General features: G+C 42.9%; 1 protein-coding gene across 3 annotated transcripts in view; it reads left to right on the forward strand.

Moving 5' to 3' along the window:
* ANO6 (anoctamin 6) overlaps positions 1-25,176 on the forward strand; it is a 154,883-nt gene that overhangs the window by 78,436 nt on the left and 51,271 nt on the right. For all 3 annotated transcript variants that reach the window (XM_040343896.1, XM_040343894.1, XM_040343897.1), the window contains exon 4: positions 17,151-17,216. In XM_040343896.1, coding sequence (XP_040199830.1) covers positions 17,151-17,216 — 66 coding nt within the window. The remainder of the gene's footprint in view (positions 1-17,150; positions 17,217-25,176) is intronic.

Below are 25,176 nucleotides of genomic sequence, written 5' to 3' on the forward strand. Positions count from 1 at the left end.
CACAAATTGTGCCTGATTCATCCCTGAAACAGAGAATCGGGACGCACCGGACCCCCTGCTGTGAGCCACTTCACAGAGCAGTATGAACCTAGCCTGATACAGTTGTGAGAGGCTTGGGAAACCCTTTCAGTTGCATGTTGACCGCACAACCGATTAAAGCTAGACATTTTTTTCAGGCATAGTGTGCTACAAAATGCTAAGGATGACTAGTACCCACACGTAGGTCCAACTTTTTGTTTATTCTTCTTCATGGCTATTGACAGGATGGGAGTCCCATCCTCACTTCATGAGGTGGACTAGCCTTTTCAATATCCCTTTGTTCTAACAGAAAAAGTATGTCAAAGCCATACTGGAGAGCTCAAAAGGACTTTGCTATTAAGCAGGAGTGCCCAACCAGTGGCCCGGGGGCCACATGTGGCCCGCAGAGCCTTCTGATGTGGCCCGCGACCTCCTGCTCTGGGATGGAATAGAATACTGTTATTAAAGGTCAGTTTATTACTAAAAATAACAGTGTATATATGGGCATATCTGTTCTGCAGTGGTTACTCGGCTGCTTTCAAACTGACCCGAAGATGCAGAGCAGCGCACCTGCAGGTTACCAGCACTGAGCCATACACATTCCGAAAATGCACCAAACATGCAGAATATAATAGAAGTCTATTGCAAAGTGCAGGAAAGCCAAAGGTACACTGCGTTGGTAAATCATAGCGCATCAGTGTGAAAGCAGCCTTGGGCCACTTTTACACGGTTAGTCCGACCCAATTGGACCCTCCATTCACCTCTAAGGAGTGGCAGATGTAAACCGACATGTTTCCTACCTCCAATCTGATCTGCTAAAAAAAGAGTATAGTGGGCTGTGTACATGTCCGCTCTGCATATGCAGAGCGGACATGGACCTGCCGTCCGCCCGCTCCATTTATTGTGGCCCGCGACCGGTTACCAAGTCGCTTAAGTGGCCCTTGTGCTTCAAAAGGTTGGACACCCCTGCCATAAAGAATGTAAACCTATCCCTCAAAAAATTGAAGGTTTTTTTGCTGTTGTGTTGACCCTTTCTTCAATATTTTCAGAGTCGGTAACATGGAATTTTGACACTGCTACAATCTGCATACCAGTTCCAAGCCAGTGAGTCAGAACATGCACCAGGCCGCTCTCCTTTTCAAAAGTAGGACAGCAATGGTAGCTCCTACATTTCTCTGATAAAAAGCTTACTTTAAGATCCCTTTCACACTGGGGCGGTAGGGGCGTCGGGTAAAGTGCGATATTTTTAGCCGCGATTTACCGTCATTTTTGCTGCTCTATTTGTCCACTAGCGGGGCACTTCTAACCACTGATAGCGGCCAAAAAAGGGTTAAAACGGCCCCCGCAAAGCCAGGGTGCTTTGCCGGCGGTTTGGCAGCGCTGCCCATTGATTTCAATGGGAAGGGGCACTTTAGGAGCGGTGTATACACCGCTCCTACAGCGCCTCAAAGATGCGGCTAGCGGGACTTTTTTTATTGTCCTGCCAGCGCACCGCTGCAGTGTGAAAGCCCTGGGATGAAAGGAGCGGCGCTTTGCAGCCGCTATTTTTAGCGTTATAGCGCCTGCAAAGCGACTCTACTCATAAAGCTATATATTTAAAACGTTTTTTTTTAAAGCTTTTTGTAAGTTTTTAGTGTGACCCATGTAAGAATTCATAGTCTTTAATTTTCTCCTAGTGTAAAATGAATCCGCTTTCTCATAATCTGAGAAAAAGGTTCTCACTGAAAGATGTGGCTCAGCAGGAGTATGTTTAGCTCTGTAATGATATGGCTGTGCTGTTTTGTGGTGTAGAGGGGAATGCTGTTGGGAGTTTTGTTGCTGTTGCTTCATGTCTCAGGAGTATAATTACGCCTGCCACATGGTTGTATCTTTACTACCAAATGAAGCAAAAACGATGTCGCCACCAGCTGCCGCCGTCCCTGGAGCTTTGTTTCAGTGTATCCAACTTTGTACGCCTCTATTTATTATTATATGAAGCTCCCAAATCTATCATTCCTATGAATCTTTTGTAACCACAATAGTAGCATTAACAAATGATTAGTTACAAATACAAAGCACTCTGGTTTCCACTATAACCCCTCCATTTGTATGTTCTGCATGACCTAGGCTGGGTTCTCCAGGGTATGGGCTCTGTAACATTTACTCATGACTGGAAACTGCGCAAAAGGCTGAGATGTGGCCTGTTTTCAGGCTGACCTTGTCATACCACTTCTGAGGGCCTTCATCAGAAGTAAGGGCTTGTGCTTATTTTAGTTGCCCAAAACAGTGGCAGCAGATGGCATGCGTTTTTATTCAACATTTCTGTGCATTTAAAGCAATTCTGATGCTTTCCCCACAAACGATAACAAAGATTGCTGCTTCCTTCTTCTCCAGAGGGCGGTAAGTCCAAACTTTACTGTTTTCAAATGCTAAAGCCTCAAAGTTTTCAGCGCTCAACACTTCTAGGAAGGATATACAACTGATTTTTTTTTTTTTTTTTTTGAATAATTTTATTTATAATTTTTTTTTTTAACAGACATATGCAGTTCATTACATGGTTACTGAAACCGTACACAACACAAGCTGGTACACTATCCTATCGATCGTGCGGTGTCTTACATGCAGTGATTACCCACAACTGATTTTTAAGTGGACCCTTCTGAGGGCACAAGGGAGCGCTAACGTAAAACTACTGGTGTTTTCGCATGCCCCCGGGAGCAGCAGGTGACACATACAACCAGCCATGGATGTGCCTGGCTGTACATGCTTGGATTAATGTAAACTCCATTGCTCTTTTGCATTGGAATTTACATGCGCATATATTGTTTTCCAAATGTACAATTTCCATTTGAACTTTTGTCATTTCCCTTATGCCTTTAAAGCAGTATAAACCTAAAAAAAAAAACTGCTCTCCGCAAGTTTAAAGTAGTTGTAAAGGCAGAAGGTTTTATCTTAAAGCTTTCCGACTAAAATTAAAAAAAAATTTAAGTCCGCAGCTACAAATACTGCAGCTGCTGACTTTTAATGATCGGACGTTTACCTGTCCCAGGGTCCAGCGATGCGGGGGAACGAAGCCCCACTCCTCTCCTCTTCGTTGCGTCGGTATTGTGGGTGCCCAGATGTGGCTTCACAGCCGGACACGCACTGCGTGAGCTGCGCACTGTGACTGGCCGGGCAATCATCTGGGACCTGCGGCATGTCCCAGATGATTGCCGAGAGGGAGGGGGGGGAAGAGGTGAACTTCCTTCCGGGGCCCCAGTAGGAAGTGGGAGCTGGAACCCTCTAAAAAGATGTCCGTCCCCCCCCCCCCCCCAAAAAAATGACATACCAAATGTGGCATGTCAGGGGGGTCACCTTTCCTTAAAGCAGAAGTTCCATTTTTGGGTGGAACTCTGCTTTAATGTATTAAGATGAAAAACCTTCTGTGTTCAGCAGCCCCCCTAATGTATGAATGGACACACAGAACATCCACTCTGCTCGGATGCCCCCATAGCAAGCTGCCAAGATCCTCCCAAGAAGAGGAGGATCTGGGATGCTCTGTGCAAAACCACTGCACAGAGCAGGTACCATGAATGACATGTTTTGTTATTTTTAAACAAAAAAAAAAAAGATTTTAATATCACTTTAAGAGCATAATGTGTTAGTATGCATCGCATACTAGCACATTATGAAAGACTTTGCCTGGAAAAAAAAAGCACTCCAGCAGAGATCTGTCACGGAGATCTGTCACGGCTTCCCCCGAAGCTTCGATCTTCTCCTTGTTTTCCTTACAGGTTCGGGGGCTGTGGTCGTTTGAATGGCCAAGTAGTAATGACGTCACTCCCACGGCATGGCTCTCTATGGATGGCACACCGTCCATTGAGAACACAGTGCGCATGCCCCAGTGACATCATCGGTGCTGCTAAGGTAAATATCCTCTTAACGGTACAAGTTTAGGAAATATTTACCGTACCTACAGGTAAGCCTTGTTGTAGGCTTACCTGTAGGTATAAATCATTATAAGGACTTTACTACCACTTTAAAGTGGTTGTAAACTCTTACCCATACCAAGTGAAGGTACTGGCCTCATGTGATACACAGATGAAGCAAATCCTCCTACATAAGTTGTACCTGATTATTTGCAGCAATTGTTCTGTATAGCCTTGTAAAACTCAGAGATGAAAAGGATTTTTCACAGACTTAGAAATCAGGAGGTGCAAAGCTGCAGTTGCAACACTGTACATGAGCTCTGATAGCTGATTGGAGGGAAGAGACACGTCCCCCTTTTCCACAGTTTTTTTACACAGTTTTCAAAGCTCTTTATGTCCGGAAAACTTATCAAAAGTGACCCATGCTCAGGGGTCATGTCCTGGGGAAAAAGTGTGGGAACTCCCACCCAAGATCCACTCCCCCACTAAAAAAAAAAATGATACGCTCATATGCATAATTACTGAACCGCATGTTTTTTTTTTTTTGATCCACTGCAAGTTCTTTCGAAATCCCGCGATAACTCGTGGCAGACCTCCGCAATGTCTCCTGGGAACAATGACAAAAGCTCCCAGGAGACATTGCGGCATCGAGGAAGTGACGGAATACCCGCACACTACCCGATGAATCCATATACAGGAAGCGGCCAGTAACATAAAGGATTACTAAGGTTCGCCTGCCCCTGACAGTGACTCGAGCTGGGCATCGCCCCTTAGTGAAGGATTGGCTCGGGCGGCTCGGCTGCTCTCTGCTGCTCTAGTCCTGCAAAGGGAACTGCGTTCCTGCTGTGAAAAAAGTGCAGGAACTCCGTTCCCACAGGACTTGAGCCCTGCCCATGCTGATAACGGATTAACTAGACCGCAGAGAGGAATTACACTTAGTGCTTTGAAGAGACTCAAGTAAACACTATAGAAACATGTGCTTTGTTCAGATTTCATGTCTGAGGTTTACAAAAGGTTTGCACTGTTGTCATTCTTAAAATGCCAACTGAGCGTTAAAAATATGGATGCTGTTTAAAAAAGTGATAGGGCTGTACTGCAGTCCAATTTAAAAAAAATAAACACACACTGCACATTTCTAAAGTATAGTGATGTGCTTTCTAGATGTACTTGGTTCTCTGCCAGCTTCTGGAGTAGGAAGATGCTATTAACTGAATGGGATTTTGTACACCTAGGAGCTCTTCTGGCCGTCTACACCCAGATAGATTAGATACCTGGCAAGGAGTAGTGCAGTGAGAGGGAGGTAGTCGCTAGTCGGCATTACATGACGCACAGCATTCATCGTTCAATACACAAACATTTGTAAATTCTTTACACTTTGCATTTCTTAGTTATGCTAATGTATTATACATGTCTAAAAAAGCTCCGGTGACGGCTTGGGAAATGCAGCCAAAGTAGTGCATGGTCAATGTGCTATGATTGTTAGATATATCCCCCCTAAGATAATGGTAGCAGAACATTTATAATTGAGGAAGTGGATCAAAAAATCTGCCAGTTTATAGTGCCAGTTCACATCAATGCATCATGGTGCAGTGCAGGGGAGGGCTGGCAGGGGGGGCAGGGTGGAAATCTCCCCCCGGGCTGGTGACACTATGCACAGCCACCGGCCGCCACTACCAAATGCTGTTTTTGCAGAGCAGGAATATGCCTGCTGGAGCTCTGTTAACACATGTCACGGCCGCTGCTCACCTCCCACTGTGAAGCCGTGCCTGTGTCAGCTCCGAGGTAGATGGCTGCAGAGCTGAGCTATGTCTCGTCTCACACATAGCTCAGCCTCAGCGCACACCAGCACTGACATCCCCTTCTCTCTCTGCACAGACACGAGGACTCTGATGTAAGGGGAGCCTCTGTGCGGACTCTGATGTAAGGGGGGTTTCTGAGCGGTCTCTGATGTAAGGGGGTTCTGTGTGCACTTTTGTGATCATGAAAAATCTTAGCCTGTTTTCCTTGATCCATCACTTTTCTACGCTCTATGGGCCACTTGACTGGACTTGACCCCCAGGCCTAAGGCTGCCAGCCCTCCCCTGGTGCAGTGTGATTTTTTAAAAGGTGCAGGTGCTTCTTTGGCACAGCATTTTCTTTTGCCCATTTAATGGAAGCACATGAAAACCGCATGTACATACATTCTTGATGCATCTCCTACAAAAAATTGAAATGCATAATTATGCAGCAACACTAGTGTGAAACTAGGCCAACACTGAGAAGCAGACCAAAAAAGCTTTAACGCAGGGGTCTCCAAACTTTGAGCAAAGGGCCAATTTACTGTCCTTCAGGCTTTAACGGGGCCAGACTGTGGCCAGTGGAAGCAGAAAATGGCTAGGCATCAGTGAATAAAAACGATGCCTCATCATTGGTGTCACTTGGAGGAGTAGTGCCTAGGGTGACCACATTTTAAAACTACCATTCAGGGACACCCCCCTTCCCAAAAATCAGATTGTGCTGTAACAAATCACAAAACAGTGATTGGACACAAGAGGCGGGATTTATGATTTCTCCAATCACAAGCAGGGGGCGGGAATTGTGCTCCTCCAGGCCAGGACAGGTATTGTTAGTGAGTAAAGCGGTGATGTGGCGGCCTTTTTTATAAAGATTGGCCCGGGAGGGGGGGGGGGGCTGTGTCAGTTTCATTTAGAGACACTGTATTGTCCTGGAATGAAGGTGCCCGGGACAGACCTGCAAAATGGCAATCCGGGAGACGTGTTCACCCTAGTAGTGCCCCAAGGGCCACATAAAGGCAAGCAAAGGGCCACAGTTTGGAGACCCTTGCTTTAACCACTTAATGCCCGCCGCATGACTATTTACGTCCCCAAATGGCACGGACAGGCAGAAGGGCATATATATACGTCCTTGCCTTTCCGCGGGTCGGGGGTCCAATCGGGACCCCCCCCCCCCTGCTGCGTGCGGTAGGCGGCTTACCTCGGGGAGCGATCCGGGACGACGGCGCGGCTATATCGTTTTATAGTCGTGATCGCTCCCCGGAGCTGAAGAACAGGGAGAGCCGTATGTAAACACGGTTTCCCCGTGCTTCACTGTGGCGGCGCATCGATCGTGTCATCCCCTTTATAGGGGAGACACAATCGATGATATCAGACCTACAGCCACACCCCCCTACTGTTGTAAACACACACTAGGTGAAGCCTAACACGTTCTGCGCCCCCTGTGGTTAACTCCCAAACTGCAACTGTCATTTTCACAATAAAGAATGCAATTTAAATGCATTTTTTCATCTGGACCAGTTTCCCTGTAGTCAGGGTAACATTACCGGTAGTCTGCTTGATATTTGGGGTTTTTATTCTCCAACAATTTAATGATTTGCAAGCAGACATTCTTATTGCTTATAGATTTAATAGAGTCTTTCTTTGGTAATTGTTTATAATATAATCATATTAACATGTATGTTCAGTTAGGGCATAAGTTGCTCATGATGCTTATCACATTGTTGTAACCTGACATGAATTCTCAATAAAAATGTATTGAAAGTAAATGCATTTTTTGCTGTGAAAATGACAATGGTCCCAAAAATGTGTCAAAATTGTCCGAAGTGTCCGCCATAATGTCGCAGTCACGAAAAAAATCGCTGATCACCGCCATTAGTAGTAAAAAAAAAAATTTTTTATAAAAATGCAAAAAAAATATCCCCTATTTTGTAAACGCTATAAATTTTGCGCAAACCAATCGATAAACGCTTATTGCGTTTTTTTTACAAAAAATAGGTAGAAGAATTTTATATATGTTTTTGGGGGATATTTATTACAGCAAAAAGTAAAAAATATTGAATTTTTTTAAAATCTGTCGCTCTATTTTTGTTAATAGCGCAAAAAATAAAAAGCGCAGAGGTGATCAAATACCACCAAAAGAAAGCTCTTTTTGTGGGGAAAAAAGGACGCCAATTTTGTTTAGGGAGCCATGTAGCACGACCGCGCAATTGTCTGTTAAAGCGACGCAGTGCCGAATCGCAAAACCTGGCCTGGGCATTTAGCTGCCTAAAGGTCCGGGGCTTAAGTGGTTAAAGGGTTAGTTCACCTTTTACAAAAAAAATATTTAAGTAATGGGTGCCTGTAGATTAGCCAAAGCTGCAGGTTTTTTTTTCTTAAGTAGAATAATGCACTTGCTATGGGCGTAGGGCATTTATGTACCTCCCAAAGCCTGGTGGGAAATATAAATATAGATAAAGGTGATGTCCTGATGCTAATGGTACTGGCCTTTTCATAATTGAGGAAGCAGATCAAGAACGCTTTAAAGGATTAATTCCCGTTTACAAAAACCGGCATACACAGGTAAAGGGCACCTGTAAATAAAAACAAACCGTGCGGCTTTAATTAAAGTTCAATATTGCCCTTGCTATAGGTGTAGGACATTTGCATACCTCTGGGAGCCTAGCAAAAAAACTCTTGGATATGGTCTTACCTTGTTGCTAGGACATTGCTAGGACGCTCCCAGCTGTTACTGCTAGTCCCACCATCACAGGAGCAAGCTCTCTGATTGAAATCTCTGTGCATGTGGGCGTCACCATCTCCTCCATTGCAGCAGTGGTAGGGGAGAGAGATCATGCATGAACAGTGGTTTGAATAAGAAAAGGCTTGTTCCTGTGATGGTGGGAGCGCCTTAGAAATATCCTAGCAACGAGGTAGAATAGAGGACACCATCTCTGGGAGCTTTGAGAGGTACATGAATGGCTTGCACCTATAGCAAGTGCGTTATTTATCTGTTGTCAAAGCTGCACAGCTTGTTTTTATCTACAGGCCTGCCTTATCTGAATAAAGGCGAACCCGTTATTGGCACATCATATGATGACAAAATGCGTTCTGGTTTATAACTGTCAGTTTGCCATTCCTAGAGATGTTACAGTTCGTTGGCACAGTTTTAGGTTTCTGTACACTACCTGTCTGTTCAGTCACTGGATGCCTAGAGGCATAGAACAACTTTTGACTTGTTGTTTTCCAGGTCATGTCGGAACACTATGAAGGTTACCTACTGACACTCTACAACAATGTGAAAAAAACGTTTAATGTTATTGTACGAACTAGCATTGCACGTGATAGATCTGTATTCACTCCACACCTTTCATAATTTATGCTTTATGTACGAGTCTGTTGTTTTGATGTTGTGCTGTTGTCCGGCTGTGTTGTTGTGGCCCCCTAGCCATTTTTTTTTATTTTTTTTTGTGGTTTTATTATACCTGAGATGTGTGCATATTGCATCACTATGGTTGGCCTGTTCTAAAAGACTCATTTTTAGTATGGTCATTAAATTAGATTTAAAATACAGTGGAACCTTGGTTTACGAGTAAAGCGGTTAACAAGCGTTTTGAATAACGAGCAACTTTTTTTTTAATCCTGACTGCGAGTGTTTTGCAAAACGAACAAAATTCAAGCTAATGGGGTGTGCAGTACCGCATTTGACCAGAGGTGCGGGGATGCCGGTGACTCGGGATGGTTCGGAGCCGTTCGGAAATAGTCGGGTAGATTCAGGAACCAATTACGCCTGTGTATCCATAGATACGCAGCGTAATTGCCAAGTAGCGCCGGCGTATCAACTTTCTGTATTCAGAAAGCTCGATACGCCGACTGTAGCCTAAGATACGACTGGCATAAGGCTCTTATGCCGTTGTATCTTAGGGTGCAATCTGACGCTGGCCGCTAGGTGGCGTTCCCGTAGTGGTCAGCGTAGAGTATGCAAATTGCATACTCACGCCGATTCACAAACGTACGCGCGCCCGGCGTTCGAGTTTTACGTCGTCTGCGTACGTCGCTTCCGTCGTAAGGCTGCTCCTGCTATAAGGAGGCGCAGCCAATGGTAAGTATAGACGTCGTTCCCGCGTCGCGATTTTCGCAATTTGCGTAAGTGGATCGTGAATGGCGCTGGACGCCATTTACGTTCACGTCGAAGCAAATGACGTCCTTGCGACGTCATTTACCGCAATGCACGTCAGGAAATTTTCCTGACTGAGCATGCGCAGTACGTTCGGCGCGGGAACGCGCCTAATTTAAATGATCCACGCCCCCTACGGGATCATTTAAATTACGCGCGCTTACTCCGGCCCCTTTTACGAAACGCCGCCGCAAATTACGGAGCAAATGCTTCGTGAATGAAGCGTAGCTCCAGTAATTTACGGAGGCGTAGCGTAAAAACGGAATGCTACGCCGCCGTAGCAGTGCGCGCCCCTACCTGAATCTACCCCACTGTTCTCAAGTGTTTCCGAGATCAGCCGAGTATTTCCGAAGCTCTCCTGCGCCCCTTCACCTGTGACCACATACAGTATTGCATGCCATAGAAGTCAATGCAGAACAAATTGTCTTCATTTCCATTGACTTCTATGGGGAAACTCGCTTTTCTGTGCGAGTGATTTTGGATTACAAGCAGTCTCCAGGAACTGATTATGCTCGTGGTCCAAGGTTCCACTGTACTAAAATGTAATTGACTAAGAATGGTGTAGTGTATCATAAACAATTTTCATGTTTGTCTTCATACAGTTCACATTTTTCTTGCTATGTGACATTTTGGTGTTGCTGATCTTCTTCTCCGCCTTTTTTCAGCCACTGCCTGTCTACATGCATGCACTTCAACATTAGCTGTACATCATTGTTCAGGACCGGCTTCCTCAAAGTTAGAAAGGTTAACGTGTAAGCTACACTTGCCTACTTCATCTAAAATCGCAGATTATTTTCTCAAACGTGTTCTACTTATCTGCTCGAGGTAATGGTTTTGCACAGAGCAGACCTGATCCTCCTCTTCTGAGGTACCCTGGCGGCGCTCCTGGCTGCTCCTCCCCCTTCTGAGTCCCCCCTATAGCAAGGAGTTTGTGGGTTAAATTCTGTGTCCATTGACGCACACAGCAGGACTCTGCCCCACCCCCTACGCCCTCTTCACAGGATTTGATTGACTGCAACAGGAGCCAATGGCTCCTGCTGTTCTATGCCCAGTGATGAGGGAGAGGAGAGAGCTTCTGCTCGGGTACAGAGCTGGATTGAGACCAGGCTCAAGTATGTATAAGGGGCGGGGGGGGTGCTTTTGGACACAGAAATAAATGTAAGTGATACTAAAGGCTTATGGTGTTGTGTTTTTAACCCCCCCCCCCCCCAAAAAAAAAAAAACATGTTATACTTGCCTGCTCTGTAAAATGGTTTTGCACAGAGCAGCCCAGATCCTCTCTTCTTCTCTGGTCCCTGGGCAGTGCTCCTGGCCCTTCCTCCTGCAAAGTCCCCCACAGCAAGTAGCTTACTATGGGGGCACCCAAGCCGTGCCGCTGCTCTGTGTGTCCATTCAGACATGGAGCTGCAGTTCAACCCCACCTCCTCACTGGTTTGTTGGCTCTGACAGCAGTGGGAGCCAATAGCGCCCCGCTGCTGTCTCGGCCAATGAGAGAGAGTTCGAGCCAGCAGTTTCTCTCGTGCAACTTCGCTGGATGGAGATGGGGCTCGGGTAAGTATTGGGTGGCTGAAGGGGCTGCTGCATACAGAAGGTATTTTAACCTAATGCATAGAATGCATTAAAATAAAAATAAAAACTTTCTGCCTTTTACAACCACTTTAAAGCGGCATTAAACCCAAAAATGTTATATTGCAACTTGCCAATCATTAGATGTGCAGCTGCATTAGTTTTCTTTTTCTTTGATAAGGCTATTTTCCCCTCATGATCTGGCCAGTAACACACCTCCTGTATTAGAGTGCCCCTACTCTGGATGAAGGAGCACAGATGGCACATTTAGACAGCAGCATTGTCAGTCTTTGGGGGGGGGGGGGGTTGCTAGATGTACTAGCAGATTTAGATACACTAACAATTTAAAGCCAAACTCCAGCTAACGCTTTACAGCAACATCTATTTTTTATTTATTTTTTGGGGATAAAGGTTTTGCATAAATAAAAGCTGATTCATTGTATTGCAGAGCCGGAATAAGCATGCAAATCGTGAACGAAGAAAGTAAGAAATTTGATCTCCATAGCTTAGTCAGGTCAATGACTGAAGCTTTTGGATCCATAGTATAGCCAGATTATTGGCATTTTTAGACAAAAAGCTCAGTAGGGGCAGGCCTATGTATTATCTCAGTACATGTTTCAAAATGACTGTATAGAAAATAATTTATTTATTTTTATATATATATATATATATATATATATATATATATATATATATATATATATAATATATATTTTTTTTTTTTAATTTTTTTTTTGCTTGTAAAAGATAAACAATTAAAATGGGGTAGACGGTATGATTTATATAGGAATTCGCCTCTGGCAATTTAGGTAAAGGTGGAAGAAAAGCCCAAATTTAACTAGTCCTAAAAATGTTCTTTCCCCTCTCCGCCTGCCTAACCTGTATAAAAAAAACGTATAGACTTTTATCTGCTCTGGTCACCTGATCTTGCAGCTCTATAAGGGAGCGCTTGGCAACAGCTGTAAATTCCTGGAGCCGTGGCGTCACCCATAGGCTTCCATGGCCCATCAGTGGTTGGCGCTCCCTCCTCTTCCCTGCAGCAGCCGCTCACTGATCAGGCGACTTGACTGAAGAGGATTAAAAATAGGTAGTTGCACATACCTGTTTTTTATACAATAGAAATCGCATTATTCTTTATAGTGCCAGTTAACGACAAGGTGCAGTGCTTTTTGAAAAGGTGCAGGTACTTCTTTGGCACATAATTTTTTGCCCGTAGACTTTAATGGAAGCACATGAAAACTGCATGTACATACATTCTTCTAGAAAAAAAAAAATGCATTAAGAAATAAAAATAAAAAATAAATGCATGATTATATGCAGCAACACTAGTGTGGGCCTAGGGCGGCCAACACTCAGAGCAATAATTCTAGCTGTGAAGGCTTTTAAAGCATGGTCTATGGACAGTTTGGGGTACTGTTGTTTTTTGAAGTTTTTACGGGCACATACAATTATAAGACTTGACATGTTTTGGTATCGATTTACTTGACGCAACCGAATTTTTCATATGTTACCCCAAAAAAGGGTATTATGCTTTTAGAATGTGTGTGTATATATATATATGTATATATATATATATATATATATATATATATATATATATATATATATATATATATATATATATATATATATATATATATATATATATATATATATATATATATATATATATAGTATGTTTTGGAGGTTTTAAAATAAGTCTGTATATGCATAAAGCATGCTTTATTATACTCACAATGGGACCTAAGGGGTTAAGCCTCCGCATTGTATAAAAAGTCTGTTTAATGCTGTGTTCTTTGATCCTCCCCTTCTTTATTGTCCCCAGTCCATCTGCTGATAGTACAGAGCCTTGGAGGCACTCTGCACATGCTCAGTTTGGTGTGTATTGCTAGAAAGTTTTTTTGTTTTTGAGAGGGTGCATGTGATCAGCACAGGGCCAATCTGCACTGTCCAGAGAAAAGGTCAGGGGTCATGCAGCCACAAAGGTCAGTCAGAGGAGAATGAAAACTCCTCCTACAAGCTTTAACCAGGCTCTGATAGATGCCCCAAGACTGCTATATACTGCTGATCAGAAAGGGTATTTAGCAGTTTATATTTACTAAAATATGTGCTGTGGGAGACCAGATGCAATGAATGCAGGGGCCTAGGTATTTTCAGGCCTAAAATGTGTATTTTGTACAAAAAGAGGGCCCTGCAGTAAAAGGGATAAACCAAAGGGAAAGTGCGCTTCTTTTTTCTTTTTTTTTTTTCTTTTTCTTCTTTTTTTTTTTCTTGACGGTATTGTTTGTTGGCTGTGATGTGTCATTGTTCTGTCATTTGCAACACAAAACACCTCTATGGAAGATCAGGATAGACTGGTTTGCTTGCGTATTGTAATATTTACGGAACAACTTTTGGCATTTGAAATGCTGCGGTATTTTGTTTCTCCTACCCTAACCAAACCCTAAAGATGATATTTGTACGCCTTAAAGGCAACCATTCCTGAGAAGAACATGGAGGCTGCTATTGCATCTTTTCATTCTACTAATGCTAGTGGCCTGGCTATCATGGCCTTCTTGCTTCAATAGTACCCAAGAATATCACTGGACATGAGGATTCCTGACTTTCCTGATCTGCCTAATTTTTCTTTACAATGAAAAGAAAGTACCGTATTTATCACGGTATAACGCGCTCCCGCATATACCGCGCACCCCTAAAGTGGCCCCCAATCCTGTGGAAAAAAAGCTTTTTAGTTTTTTTTTGTACTTACAGTTTTGGTGTCTTGCGCGGCGTCCATCGGCGGCCTCGTCGGGTCCGGCGTCCTTCTGCGGCTTCGGGTGTCTATAGATGTATAAAGAGGGCCTGTCATGGCTCTATACATGTATCCAGGAGTATAAAGGGACCTGTGAATTGCCGGCAGCCACAATGTCTTTTGCGCAAACTAATCAATGTACGCTAATTGTGTTTTTTTTTTTTTTTTGGTACCAAAAATATGTAGAAGAATACATATTGGCCTAAACTGAAGAAAATAGTTTATTTTTCTAAATTTTGGGGATATTTATTATAGCAAAAAGTTAAAAAATATTTATATTTAAAGCACAAAAAATATGCTGCCCCCCTAAAAGTGCTGCCTGGTACCCATGGTACCACCCGGTCCCATCATAGTGCCCGCCCTGTGCCAGACCCACGCTTGCGTTCGCTGATTACTCAGTGTTGTGTTAGGGAATCGAATACATCACTTTCCTAACACTAACCCGCCTTTCAGCCAATCGGGTTGCTCAGGCCTGTCACCTGATTGGCTGAAACAGACGCCGCTATTGGACGCCTGACGAGAGGAGAGGAAGTGCAGGAGACGCACCCGCGCTGAGCGGAGACGGATAACAGGTACAACTCTGCTCGCTGTGCGGAGATGGACCTGTCAAAGACCCGCTGTCCTCATATGGAGATCGGATGAAAACGGACAGGCAGTTCGATTCTCCAGATGGATAGAAAATAGGGTTTCCATCCGTCTGGATTTCACGGTCAGGAACAGAACGGACATGCCACCGCTGACATCCGCCGCTCCAAAGGGCTGAATGGAGAATCCGATTGAAAAACTGACTGTGTGTGTTTGTGTGTTTTGTTTGTTTTGTTTTTGTTTTGTTTGTTTTGCTGCCTTTTTGCATGAAAAAAACAAACAATGTAAAAACATGCATAAGCTACATCGTAGCATATAGGGCAGCACATTCGTTGCAATGGCTGCCTTTTGTGTGTAGTGTGACAATGCACAAAGGTGTGCATATGTGAGATGCCTGATGCCACGCATCAGTGTAAATGGGGCTTTAGTGTATGGGGGGAGTGATTTCTGGCCACAAATACAGTGATAATTTTGGAGAACCTCTGTGCTCCATGCTTTTCCATTGATACATGTCACCTCCAACTTATGTTGCAGTGGAAATCTACAATTGTAGAACCCTGAAGGGAATTGGGACATTCCTATGATATTTTCCAAGCTGACCAAAGAGCTGGTTCACACTGGGGCAGCACGACTTGCCGAGCGACTCGGCAAGGCGATCTGCCCACGACTTCGGAGGCGACTTGCAAAATGACTTTTGTTTTGAAGTCCATGCAAGTCGCCCCAAAGTCGTCCCAAAGAAGTACAGAAACCTTTTTCTAAGTCGGAGTGACTTAAGTCGCTCCTATTAGAATGGCTCCATAGTACAGAGCAGCGTTCGAGTTGTCAGGCGACTAAGTCAATTTACTTTGTAAGATTTTTTGCAAATGAATGAGTGTATGGCCATCTTTTAGAAGTAACTCCTGACCAAAAAACAAAGCTGCAGCGGGCATTCATTTGACCACTGTCAAAGGGGAGGAACTGGCTTCAGGCAGAGCCACTGATAGACTGTAGAGCTGGTCATACTCCAGTAAATTTTCTATTGAATGTTTACACAAATATTCGTTCCTATGACTAAGCCCAGGTGGGTGGGGCGAAATGCATCAGTGTGTGGTGTGGTGGAAACATGTAGACTAAGAGCCGGTTCACACTGGGGCGGCACGACTTCGGGAGCGACTCGGCCAGGCGACCTGAAGACGACTTCTAAGGTGACTTGCAAAATGACTTCTGTATAGAAGTCAATGCAAGTCGCCCCGAGTCGCCCCCGAAGTCGTAGAAGAACCTTTTTCTAAGTCGGAGAGACTTGCGTTGCTCCTATTAGAACGGTTCTATTGACTACAATGGGACGCGACTTGTCAGGCGGCTGAGTCGCCTGACGAGTCGCCCCAGTGTGAACCGGGTCTAAGGCCGCTCCTTATCGTTTGTTCACCTGGCCAAAGGTAGCAGCCATCTTTTCCTCTTTACAATTACTAGCCCTCTGGATTGGTATCGGGGTAAGCCTGCACCCCATTCTCTGGAACACAGGGAGATAACTTCACCTTTACTTTGAGTAGCGCCAAAAGCAATATAACAGGTCACAAGCTTATTTGTATGAACATTCTTGGTACATTCAATGACTTTCAAAAGTACTTCAAAATTATTTAGTTTGCATTTTTAACATTCAAATGTGTAAAAAAAAAAAAAAAAAAAAAAAAAAAAAAAAAAAAATCCAAAACTGTTAGTAATTTGTTAATCAGAGAAAAAATGTCCATCCTGCTCCTTTTTTTTTAATTTTCTAATCACTGTGGTCGAATACTAACATTGATTTGAAAATCAAATGAGTGCTCTTAAAATTTTAAAAATGTTGAACAAATTTCTACTAGTGTATGGCCAATGTAAAGCAGTCTCTGTTTCCTCCAGCAGGTAACGAGGATTAGAAGGTTTTTAAAGGCAAACTAGATGAAAGAAAGAGCTGGAGGTTATATTCGAGGGGGTTAGCCTCTTGCTGGTAGTCGCCTCATTTACACCACAATGAAATCAGTGTGCTGCTAATGAAGTTAATGCTTGCAATCACCTAATCTCCTCAGTCTCAAAATTCCATAATGTGGAGGCTGAACAAAAAAATTAACAGATTAACCCATCCACACCATTAAGGTGGTTGGAGAAATCTCCTCACTGCGCTAATGTATTCTGACAGCAGGACTCCCCTGCTGCCAGAATACACTGGTCGATCACAAATATTCCAGAAATCCCCCACTAGTGTTTTTTTTTTTTTTTATTATTATTTATTTAGTGAATGTGTCTTGCTGCTCCTGTCTTTCATTACAAAGAAATGGAGGAAAAAATAGCAAATGTCTTTGTATATTCAACTACCGTACTCTTCAATTACACTATTTACCAACTCTTTCCTTTTATTTCAGAAAAAGCGACAAGCCTATGAGTCCAATCTTATGAGAAATGGTTTACAGCTGGAAGCCACCAAATCTGTAAGTGTTTTTTTTTGTTTTTTTTTAAATCCATGAATATTTTTATTTTTTTTCAAAATTCTTTATTTATACAATACAACGGGCGATCTCGCACAGATCACATCAAAGGTGCAACATACAGAGGTGAACATAAACTTGCAAGTTAAGTGCATATCAGTTATACAGACATATTCCTCTAGGTCCTATAAACATGACCCGCCGATACGCCCATATTTTCCTGTTTTCTGAGAAATAGTAGTTAGAGGTAGAAAGGGGGTTGGTGGACAGCACCAGTGCCCGAGAGAAGCATGGGAATAAGAGTAGAAAAAGAGAGAAGAAAAAGGGGGGGGGGGGGCCCGCAGGCATGGACACCCGCAACTCCGGGCCCATTTGTCTTGCAGATTCATCTATATTGGGTTTGGGTCCTCGTCCTCTGCTCCACTCAGGTTGGGATTGCTGTTAGCCGCTTTCTGCCCTAGGGCGGTGGGCCTCTGAGGGACTGTCCCTCGTCTGAGTATTTGTGTACGTTCCACAGTTGCCATGTATTTTTGTAGGATTCCTGTCTGTCCTGGTTTGATAGGGTCAGGTCTTCTAATCTTCCAATGTCGTCCACTTTACGTAGCCACATTGCCACGGTCGGTGGGTCGGGGGACTTCCAACAAAGTGGAATGCAGGCTTTTAAATCCATGAATATTTTAAAGTGAATTCTGTTAACCTGTAATTGATTTCTATATTAAAAAAAAAAATACATTATAACATTTTTTTATTTTGTTCTAATATGTACTCCTATTTCTGAAAACTACTTATGCGATTAAATTGAACTTTTAATTTTGTGAACATTTTGATTGGATTTCCATTATAACCATGTTTGTGTTTTCCTTTTGATATCTGTGCTTTAAAACTTAAAAAAAAAGACGAACATTTTAAATGTAATCTTTGAATGGTAACTAGTAGCTGTAAGTTGCCTCAAAATAACACTGATGTGGCCTAAAGCCTAGTACACGCTACTAGTGTGTGTGTGTGGGTTTTTTTTTTTTTTTTTTTCATTCAACCCTGCAGGGCTTAAAGGAAACAAAACTGACAGCTCAGGAGCAGGTGCTGTAATATCTATGCAATGTTGGTACAGTGATCTCCCCTGCCGTGCTGTTGCGTTCTGACATGTGTATAAAGGCATTTTGTTTCCCGGGCTAGGCAAGGGAAGGTGAGCAGTTGTTAGGCAAAAAATAAATAAAAATACATAAACGTGTGTGTCATATGTTTACAGGCACACCCATTGAAGTCTTCAGGGACAAAAATGCTTAAATAAGCCCAAAAATAGCTCATGTACTTTGAGTGTTGGGCGACTGAGCAAACAAGTGTAAACAGACAATTCAAAAGATTCAATAATGAGCATATTTGAAAAAAAGTTGAAGTTTGTAATAAAGTTCAAGTGCATGATGTTATTACATGGACTGAGATTTATATTTGACACCTCCTAAAATGAAAGTTTCACCCAAATGAAAGCATGTTGAGTGTAGTCAGGCATAGGGATACAAGCTGAGAAATGCTCATATGTGAATGGGGCTTAAGTAGTGTTATTACTTTTAAGAATTATTCTAAAACTGTTGGCATTCTTTTAGAAGGTTTATAAATAAAATCAATGTGAAAGACAAATCGGCATCATTATCAGCTTATCACTCCTTAAAAAAAAAAAAACACTAGTTTCAGGTTGGCGATTACCTGTCGGTTTCAATATCTGTCTGTTAATGGAAGCAGGAAAAGGAGCTAATTAAAGCGGAGGTTCACCCCTACAATATACTTTTTCCCCTTAGATTGATTCTCGTTTTGTCTAGGGGAATCGGCTAGTTTTAAAATATGAGCAGTACTTACGGTTTACGAGATGCATCCTCTCCGTCGCTTCCGGGTATGGGCTGCGGGACTGGGCGTTCCTATTTTGATTGACAGTCTTCCGAGAGGCTTCCGACGGTCGCATCCATCGCGTCACGATTTTCCGAAAGAAGCCGAACGTCGGTTTGCGCAGGCGCAGTATAGAGCCGCACCGACGTTCGGCTTCTTTCGGCTACTAGTGACGCGATGGATGCGACCATCGGAAGCCTCTCGGAAGACTGTCAATCAAGAAGGAACGCCCGCTCCCGAAGACCCATACCCGGAAGCGACGGAGAAGATGCATCTCGAAAACGGGTAAGTACTGCTCATATTTTAAAACAACTAGCCGATTCCCTTGAGAAACCGAGCAGGAATCTAAGGGGAAAAGGTCAAAAAATAAATAAATGGGTGAACTCCCGCTTTAAGGCCGGCCATACAGGGTTGGAATCTCAGCTGGTTCAGAAGGAACAGCTTGGGTACAGCTAGCATGCCGAGTTTTACCTTTTGATAATCGCTGTCTTCTCCTGATGGGGGCGGCTCCCCCCACCGGAAGAAGACAAAGGCCCGGCAGGAGGGATTCCCCCATCAACACTGTTTGGGGAAGAGCAAACTTCTTATCCGCAACCCATGGTTGCAGGAAAGAAATACCGTATTTATCGGCGTATAACATGCACAGGCGTATAACACGCACCCTAACTTTAAGAGGGAAGTTTCAGGAAAAAAACTTTCCACAGCCCCCTGCGTATAACATGCAGGCACAGTTTAGTGAGTGTTATATGCCAATAAATACAGTAATTTTCCCAAAGTTTGGGAAATCCAAGTTTTAGTCCAGGTATTGAGGTAGGGGCCTTCAGGACCCTTAAAGAGAAGGGAATATATCAGGCTTCACATTTTATTAAATCAGAAATATGGCCAACTATTAAAACACTGACGCAAGTAGGAGGACCCTTCAAAATTAACATCTGGCAGGCCCTCCAAATAAGTCATTTTATGAGATCTTTAGGACCTGGTGGTAAATTTTCAGCGTCAGTTAACTATTTTTGAGTCCTACTGTAATGATAAAGAGCCATTCGCTCGAGGGATCTCTTCAATGTATGGTCTACTAAACAAACCTTCAGATGATTTTGAGACACCAGGTATCAATAAATGGGAGAAGGACCTAGATAGGACCTTTACCCCACTTCAACGTAAACAGATTATCTACCTAACCCTAAACTCCTCAGTCTGCACACGGACTCAGGAATTAAATTATAAGATCTTGACGCAATGGTACTATACCCCAGTACGACTTAAAAAATTCTCTACAGAAAACTTGGATAGATGTTGGAGATGTGGAGAAGAATGCGGGACTTTGCTCCACATATTCTGGTCCTGTAAAAAGATGAGCTACTATTGGGCGACAATTTCAAGAATTGCATAACAATTTTCAGATTTACAATTACCTGATGACCCCGCATTCTTTTTACTCCACTGCTCTCAGATCCCGGTTCAGATGTATAGGAGATCAGTACTGTGTCATATGATTAATACAGCTAAAGCAGGGATTCCCTTTCTCTGGAGAGATACCAGGCCTCCATCGATTCTAGATTGGATAAATCGAGTGAGAGATATAGAAGCTATGGAGGACCTGGTCCTCTCCGCCATGGGTAAGAGGAATCAATATGAAGAAACATGGAAGAGTTGGAACTTATTTAGAAATTCGGACGAGAATTTTGGACGAGATAGAATAATGAGGAGTAAAGAAAGGGAAAGAAAAAGAGATGTTGCTTGCATAATGTGAAGTACAAACCTCTGCCTCTTCCAGATTTATAATTTAAAGGGGAAGAGAGAAATAAGAAAAGGGAGAGAGATTCGATTTTTTTTATTATTTTTTTTTGGGGGGGGGGGGGTGGAGGTTCTTCACATGTCTCTCTGTGAGAGAGAGAAGGTGAAGGAAAAGGGGAAAAGAGGGGTTAGAGTGTAAAGATGGACAGTCACATAATTAATAGCCTGTTGGTCTCAGTATAGGCCAATGAGGAAATAATAAGTAATGTATCTGAATAGATTTCATGAAAAGAGACTGACCAGAAGATGTAAGAGGTATTAAAGGGGAGTTCCACCCACAATTTCACTTTTTAAATATAAATACCCCTGTAATACACAAGCTTAATGTATTCTAGTAAAGTTAGTCTGTAAACTAAGGTCCGTTTTGTTAGGTTGTTACAGCATTTAGATAGTTTATAATCTAGAAATAGACCATGGCCATCTTAAGTGTGGGCATCATGAAGCCAGACTGTATGACTTCCTGGATTTCAGCTTTGCATATCTCGCACATGCTCAGTGCACAAGCAATGTAATAGGTTTCAGTCAGGTTTGCAAGGACTACTGGGAAACATGATGCCTATCCCAGAAACCCTTGCAAATAGCCTAGGCAAATAAGGAGGAGGAAGTAATGAAGCACTACAAAATAAAGGTATTTACAAGCAACAAATTAAATAAAAATTGTCCATTCTGAACACTATGAGATTAGAGCATGCAGCACAGACAAACATAAAAAAATGGGTGGAACTCCACTTTAAGATAGGAAGGGGAAAGGGTCAGGATTAATGTATATATTTTCCTTTTTTTTTTTATTTTATTTTTTTAAAGAATTGTAATTTGACTTGATATTTGTCCTGCCTCTATCCTTCTGTATACCGTGAGAAGAAAACCAATAAATATATAATAATAAAAATAGAAATTCTTTTATATGGCCGGCCTGAAATTAGGTGGTGATTTAAAAATAGGAATTTTTGAGAGAATATATCTGTTGACTGATGAATGCCCCTATTCATATGGGAAGTAAGGAAGTACACACCTAGCATCATTTATGTTCCTGATTTGAATATTCGCATCATATTAAAAAGATGTGCCCATTTTTGTGAATTGAGATTATAGGCCCAGGCTTTACAGGGCTCTGCTTCAAACTATGACAAGATAGGACTCCCATCTGTATACTTTTAAATGCCGAAACCCCCACTACCCACTGAGGTTTTGTTATTGGCAATTCAATGATGGGAAGCAGAGTGTACCACTAGGAGGATAAGGACTTGAGAAGAAGTAAAGCCAAAGCTTGGCTGTGCTTCTCTTGTGAATCACAGGAGTGCAGTTCGTTCTGCACTCCTGTGTCCTGTTTTAAGCTGACAGCGGGCTGAAGCCTGCTCTTAGCTGACGTCACAGAGTCGGTCCAGATCGCAATCATGTGGTCAGGATCCACCCAGAAGCCTAGACCGGCACTTGACCTTTCTGCGAGTTGCTGAGAGCCTGAGCCAGCCGCTCCTGCCCCTCCACAGCTAGGTGCTCCAGTGAGTGCTGGAGGAGCAGAGTAGAGGGCCAGTGACTGACAGTCAGCAACTCTCTGCTCATCTAGAACTGAGCGTTCAGCGGTGTTTGATCGTTCAGTTTTACGTCTTAGAGCCAGGTGGGGGACCAATGCTGCATCCACCTAGGTAAGTATGATTTAGAGAAAAAAAGCACAGGCAAGTGACAGGTTCTCTTTATGGAGACATAAGGGATTTATTGGACCTCCAATGTCTCTCCTGCCCTTGACTGTGGCCAATTGGGCACAGATTGTGCTTGATTAGCTTCATGCTCTGCTACAGCAGCCAGGGAATAACCGCTGTATACCCACAAGTGACATGACGGTTCTGGATTAATTAGTCAAGATGGGGGATCCTGTTCTCTTGGATACTGCTGTTTTCTGCTGTTCTGGAGAAATGGGACAGCCCGGGAACCATCGCAGGCAGGGTTGGAGGTAGGGCGCAATTTTGGAGCCCTGTAAAAGTGATCTATTTTATATTCAAGCCTCTCCAGACAAGAGGTTAAAGCTGTGTTAAATCCAAAACCAAAAATATTATATATTGCAGCTTACCAATCATTAGATGTGGTGGCTTCATCACTTTTCTTTTCTTTTTTCACCTCTGTTTTCACCTGGTGATCTGGCCAGTAACACACCTTCTGTATTGGTGTCAACACTGGAGGAATGAGAATGAGAATCAAACGCAGGTCGGCAGAATCCCATTGACTTGACTTTTTAATCGAGCAGTACACATGGCAGTTTTAGAGGCAGCATTTTGCCTGCTTCGCATGCATGTCTTTTCACACAGCATGTCCTATTAAAGTGCATTTAGACTGCAGGTAAAGCACAGCCTTTTTATGGCAAATGCTGCCTTTTACCATTTGACCCCTTATTATACAGGATTTATGTAGCGCCAACAATTTGCGCAGCGCTTAATAAAAAGAAGGCAGACATTACAGTTGCATTACAATGTGGTACAAGTGAAATCAGAGACCCTTGCATTTAAATGGCAAACAGTGTTTGGAATAGAACACGCATTAAGCCCTGGTTCACATTGGTACGATTTGACATGTCAAATCGGCAGCATTTGCCGGCAATGGCACCGTCCTAATCAGTGCGACGCCGCATCTGCGGCGCTGCACTGATTTCAAAAAGTCTTTCTGTACTACTCCTTGCAATTTTCGGGCTGCGATCTTTACATTGACATCTGTGCAGAAACCCACACAGATGTCTTCGAAATCGTGGCTGAAATCAGGACTGACAAGCGGGAGTAATATCGTGCGAGTTCAGCTGAACTCGCACGGCTTCATTCCTGCAGCACAGTGTGAACTTGGGCTCACATGAGCCATTACAATGAAGCAGGTTTCAACTGACTTAACACAGGTATTCACCTGTTCATTAGCGTTATTGTTACCTTTTTGTCAATGTTTAAGCCTCGTCAGGTTAACTTTAACCACTTGTCTACTGGGGCAATTTATTTTATTTTATGTTAAAATGTATTTATTTTTTTGCTAGAAAGTTCCCTAAACCCCCAAACAATTTATATATTTTTTGAAAGCCTAGGCCCCTATAAGAATACAATTATGGCAGTTAAATTTTCTATGTCGCACGATGTATGCACAACTGTTTACCGATCATGTATTTTCAGGAAATACCCTAAATTCAATTTTGGTTCAAACAAACACCAGAAAATAAAAAATGTTTTTTTTTTTGCTAAAATATAAGATAGGGTTGTGTTAAGAAAAATGGATACCAAAGCCATAAATTGCATGCGTCGGTGAAATCGTGAAAAACGATGGTACACATGCTGTTGGGTCATGCTTTTAAAAGCATTTACAGGTTATTAGTTCAGAGTAAACAATGAATTATGGGCTAAAAAACGTTCTCACTCCAGTGTTCAAAGTGATCCCTTAAATGTGTGGCACAATATGTGCTTGCATACACGTGCACGCCCTATGCTGTGCATTTTCTTTGGGGCATGTACAGGGTTGCTTTTAAAAAAATAAAACAAAGATAACAACTTTTTATTTCTTACATTATTTATTTTTCTTTTGCTTTGTTGCTATGCTACTAACAAGCCCCTTATGCAATAGCACAGGCAAGTGACAGGTCCTCCTTATGGAGACATAAGGGCTTTATTGGACCTCCAATGTCTCTCCTGCCCTTGACTGTGGCCAATTGGGCACACATTGTGCTTTGATTAGCTTCATGCTCTTCTACAGCAGCTAGGGAATGACCGCTGTAGACCCGCAAGTGACATAGTACATGACGGTTCTGGATTAATTAGTCAAGATGGGGGATCCTGTTCTCTTGGATACTGCTGTTTTCTGCTGTCCTGGAGAAATGGGACAGCCCGGGAACCATCGCAGGCAGGGTTGGAGGTAGGGCGGAACTTTGGAGCCCTGTAAAAGTGATCCATTTTATATTAAAGCCTCTCAAGATAAGAGGTTAAATCTGTGTTGAATCCAAAACCAAAAATATTATATATTGCAGCTTACCAATCATTAGATGTGGTGGCTTCATCAGTTTTCTTTTCTTTTTTCACCTGGTGATCTGGCCAGTAACACACCTTCTCTATTGGTGTCAACACTGGAGGAATGAGAACAGGAGGCACAGCAGACGGTAGTATTCTAGGGGGAGGGGAGTATTGGATAAATTAGCAGATTTAGAACCAAAACCAACTCCAGCTCACACTTCATAAGTAGTTACAGCAAACAGTGTTTTTCCTTTTAGAATAAAGGTTATGCATGAATAATAAAAGCTGATCATTTTAATCACTCCTCCTGCCAGAAAGTGGTT

This window comes from Rana temporaria, chromosome 3 (assembly GCF_905171775.1).
Source record: "Rana temporaria chromosome 3, aRanTem1.1, whole genome shotgun sequence".
NCBI lineage: Eukaryota > Metazoa > Chordata > Amphibia > Anura > Ranidae > Rana > Rana temporaria.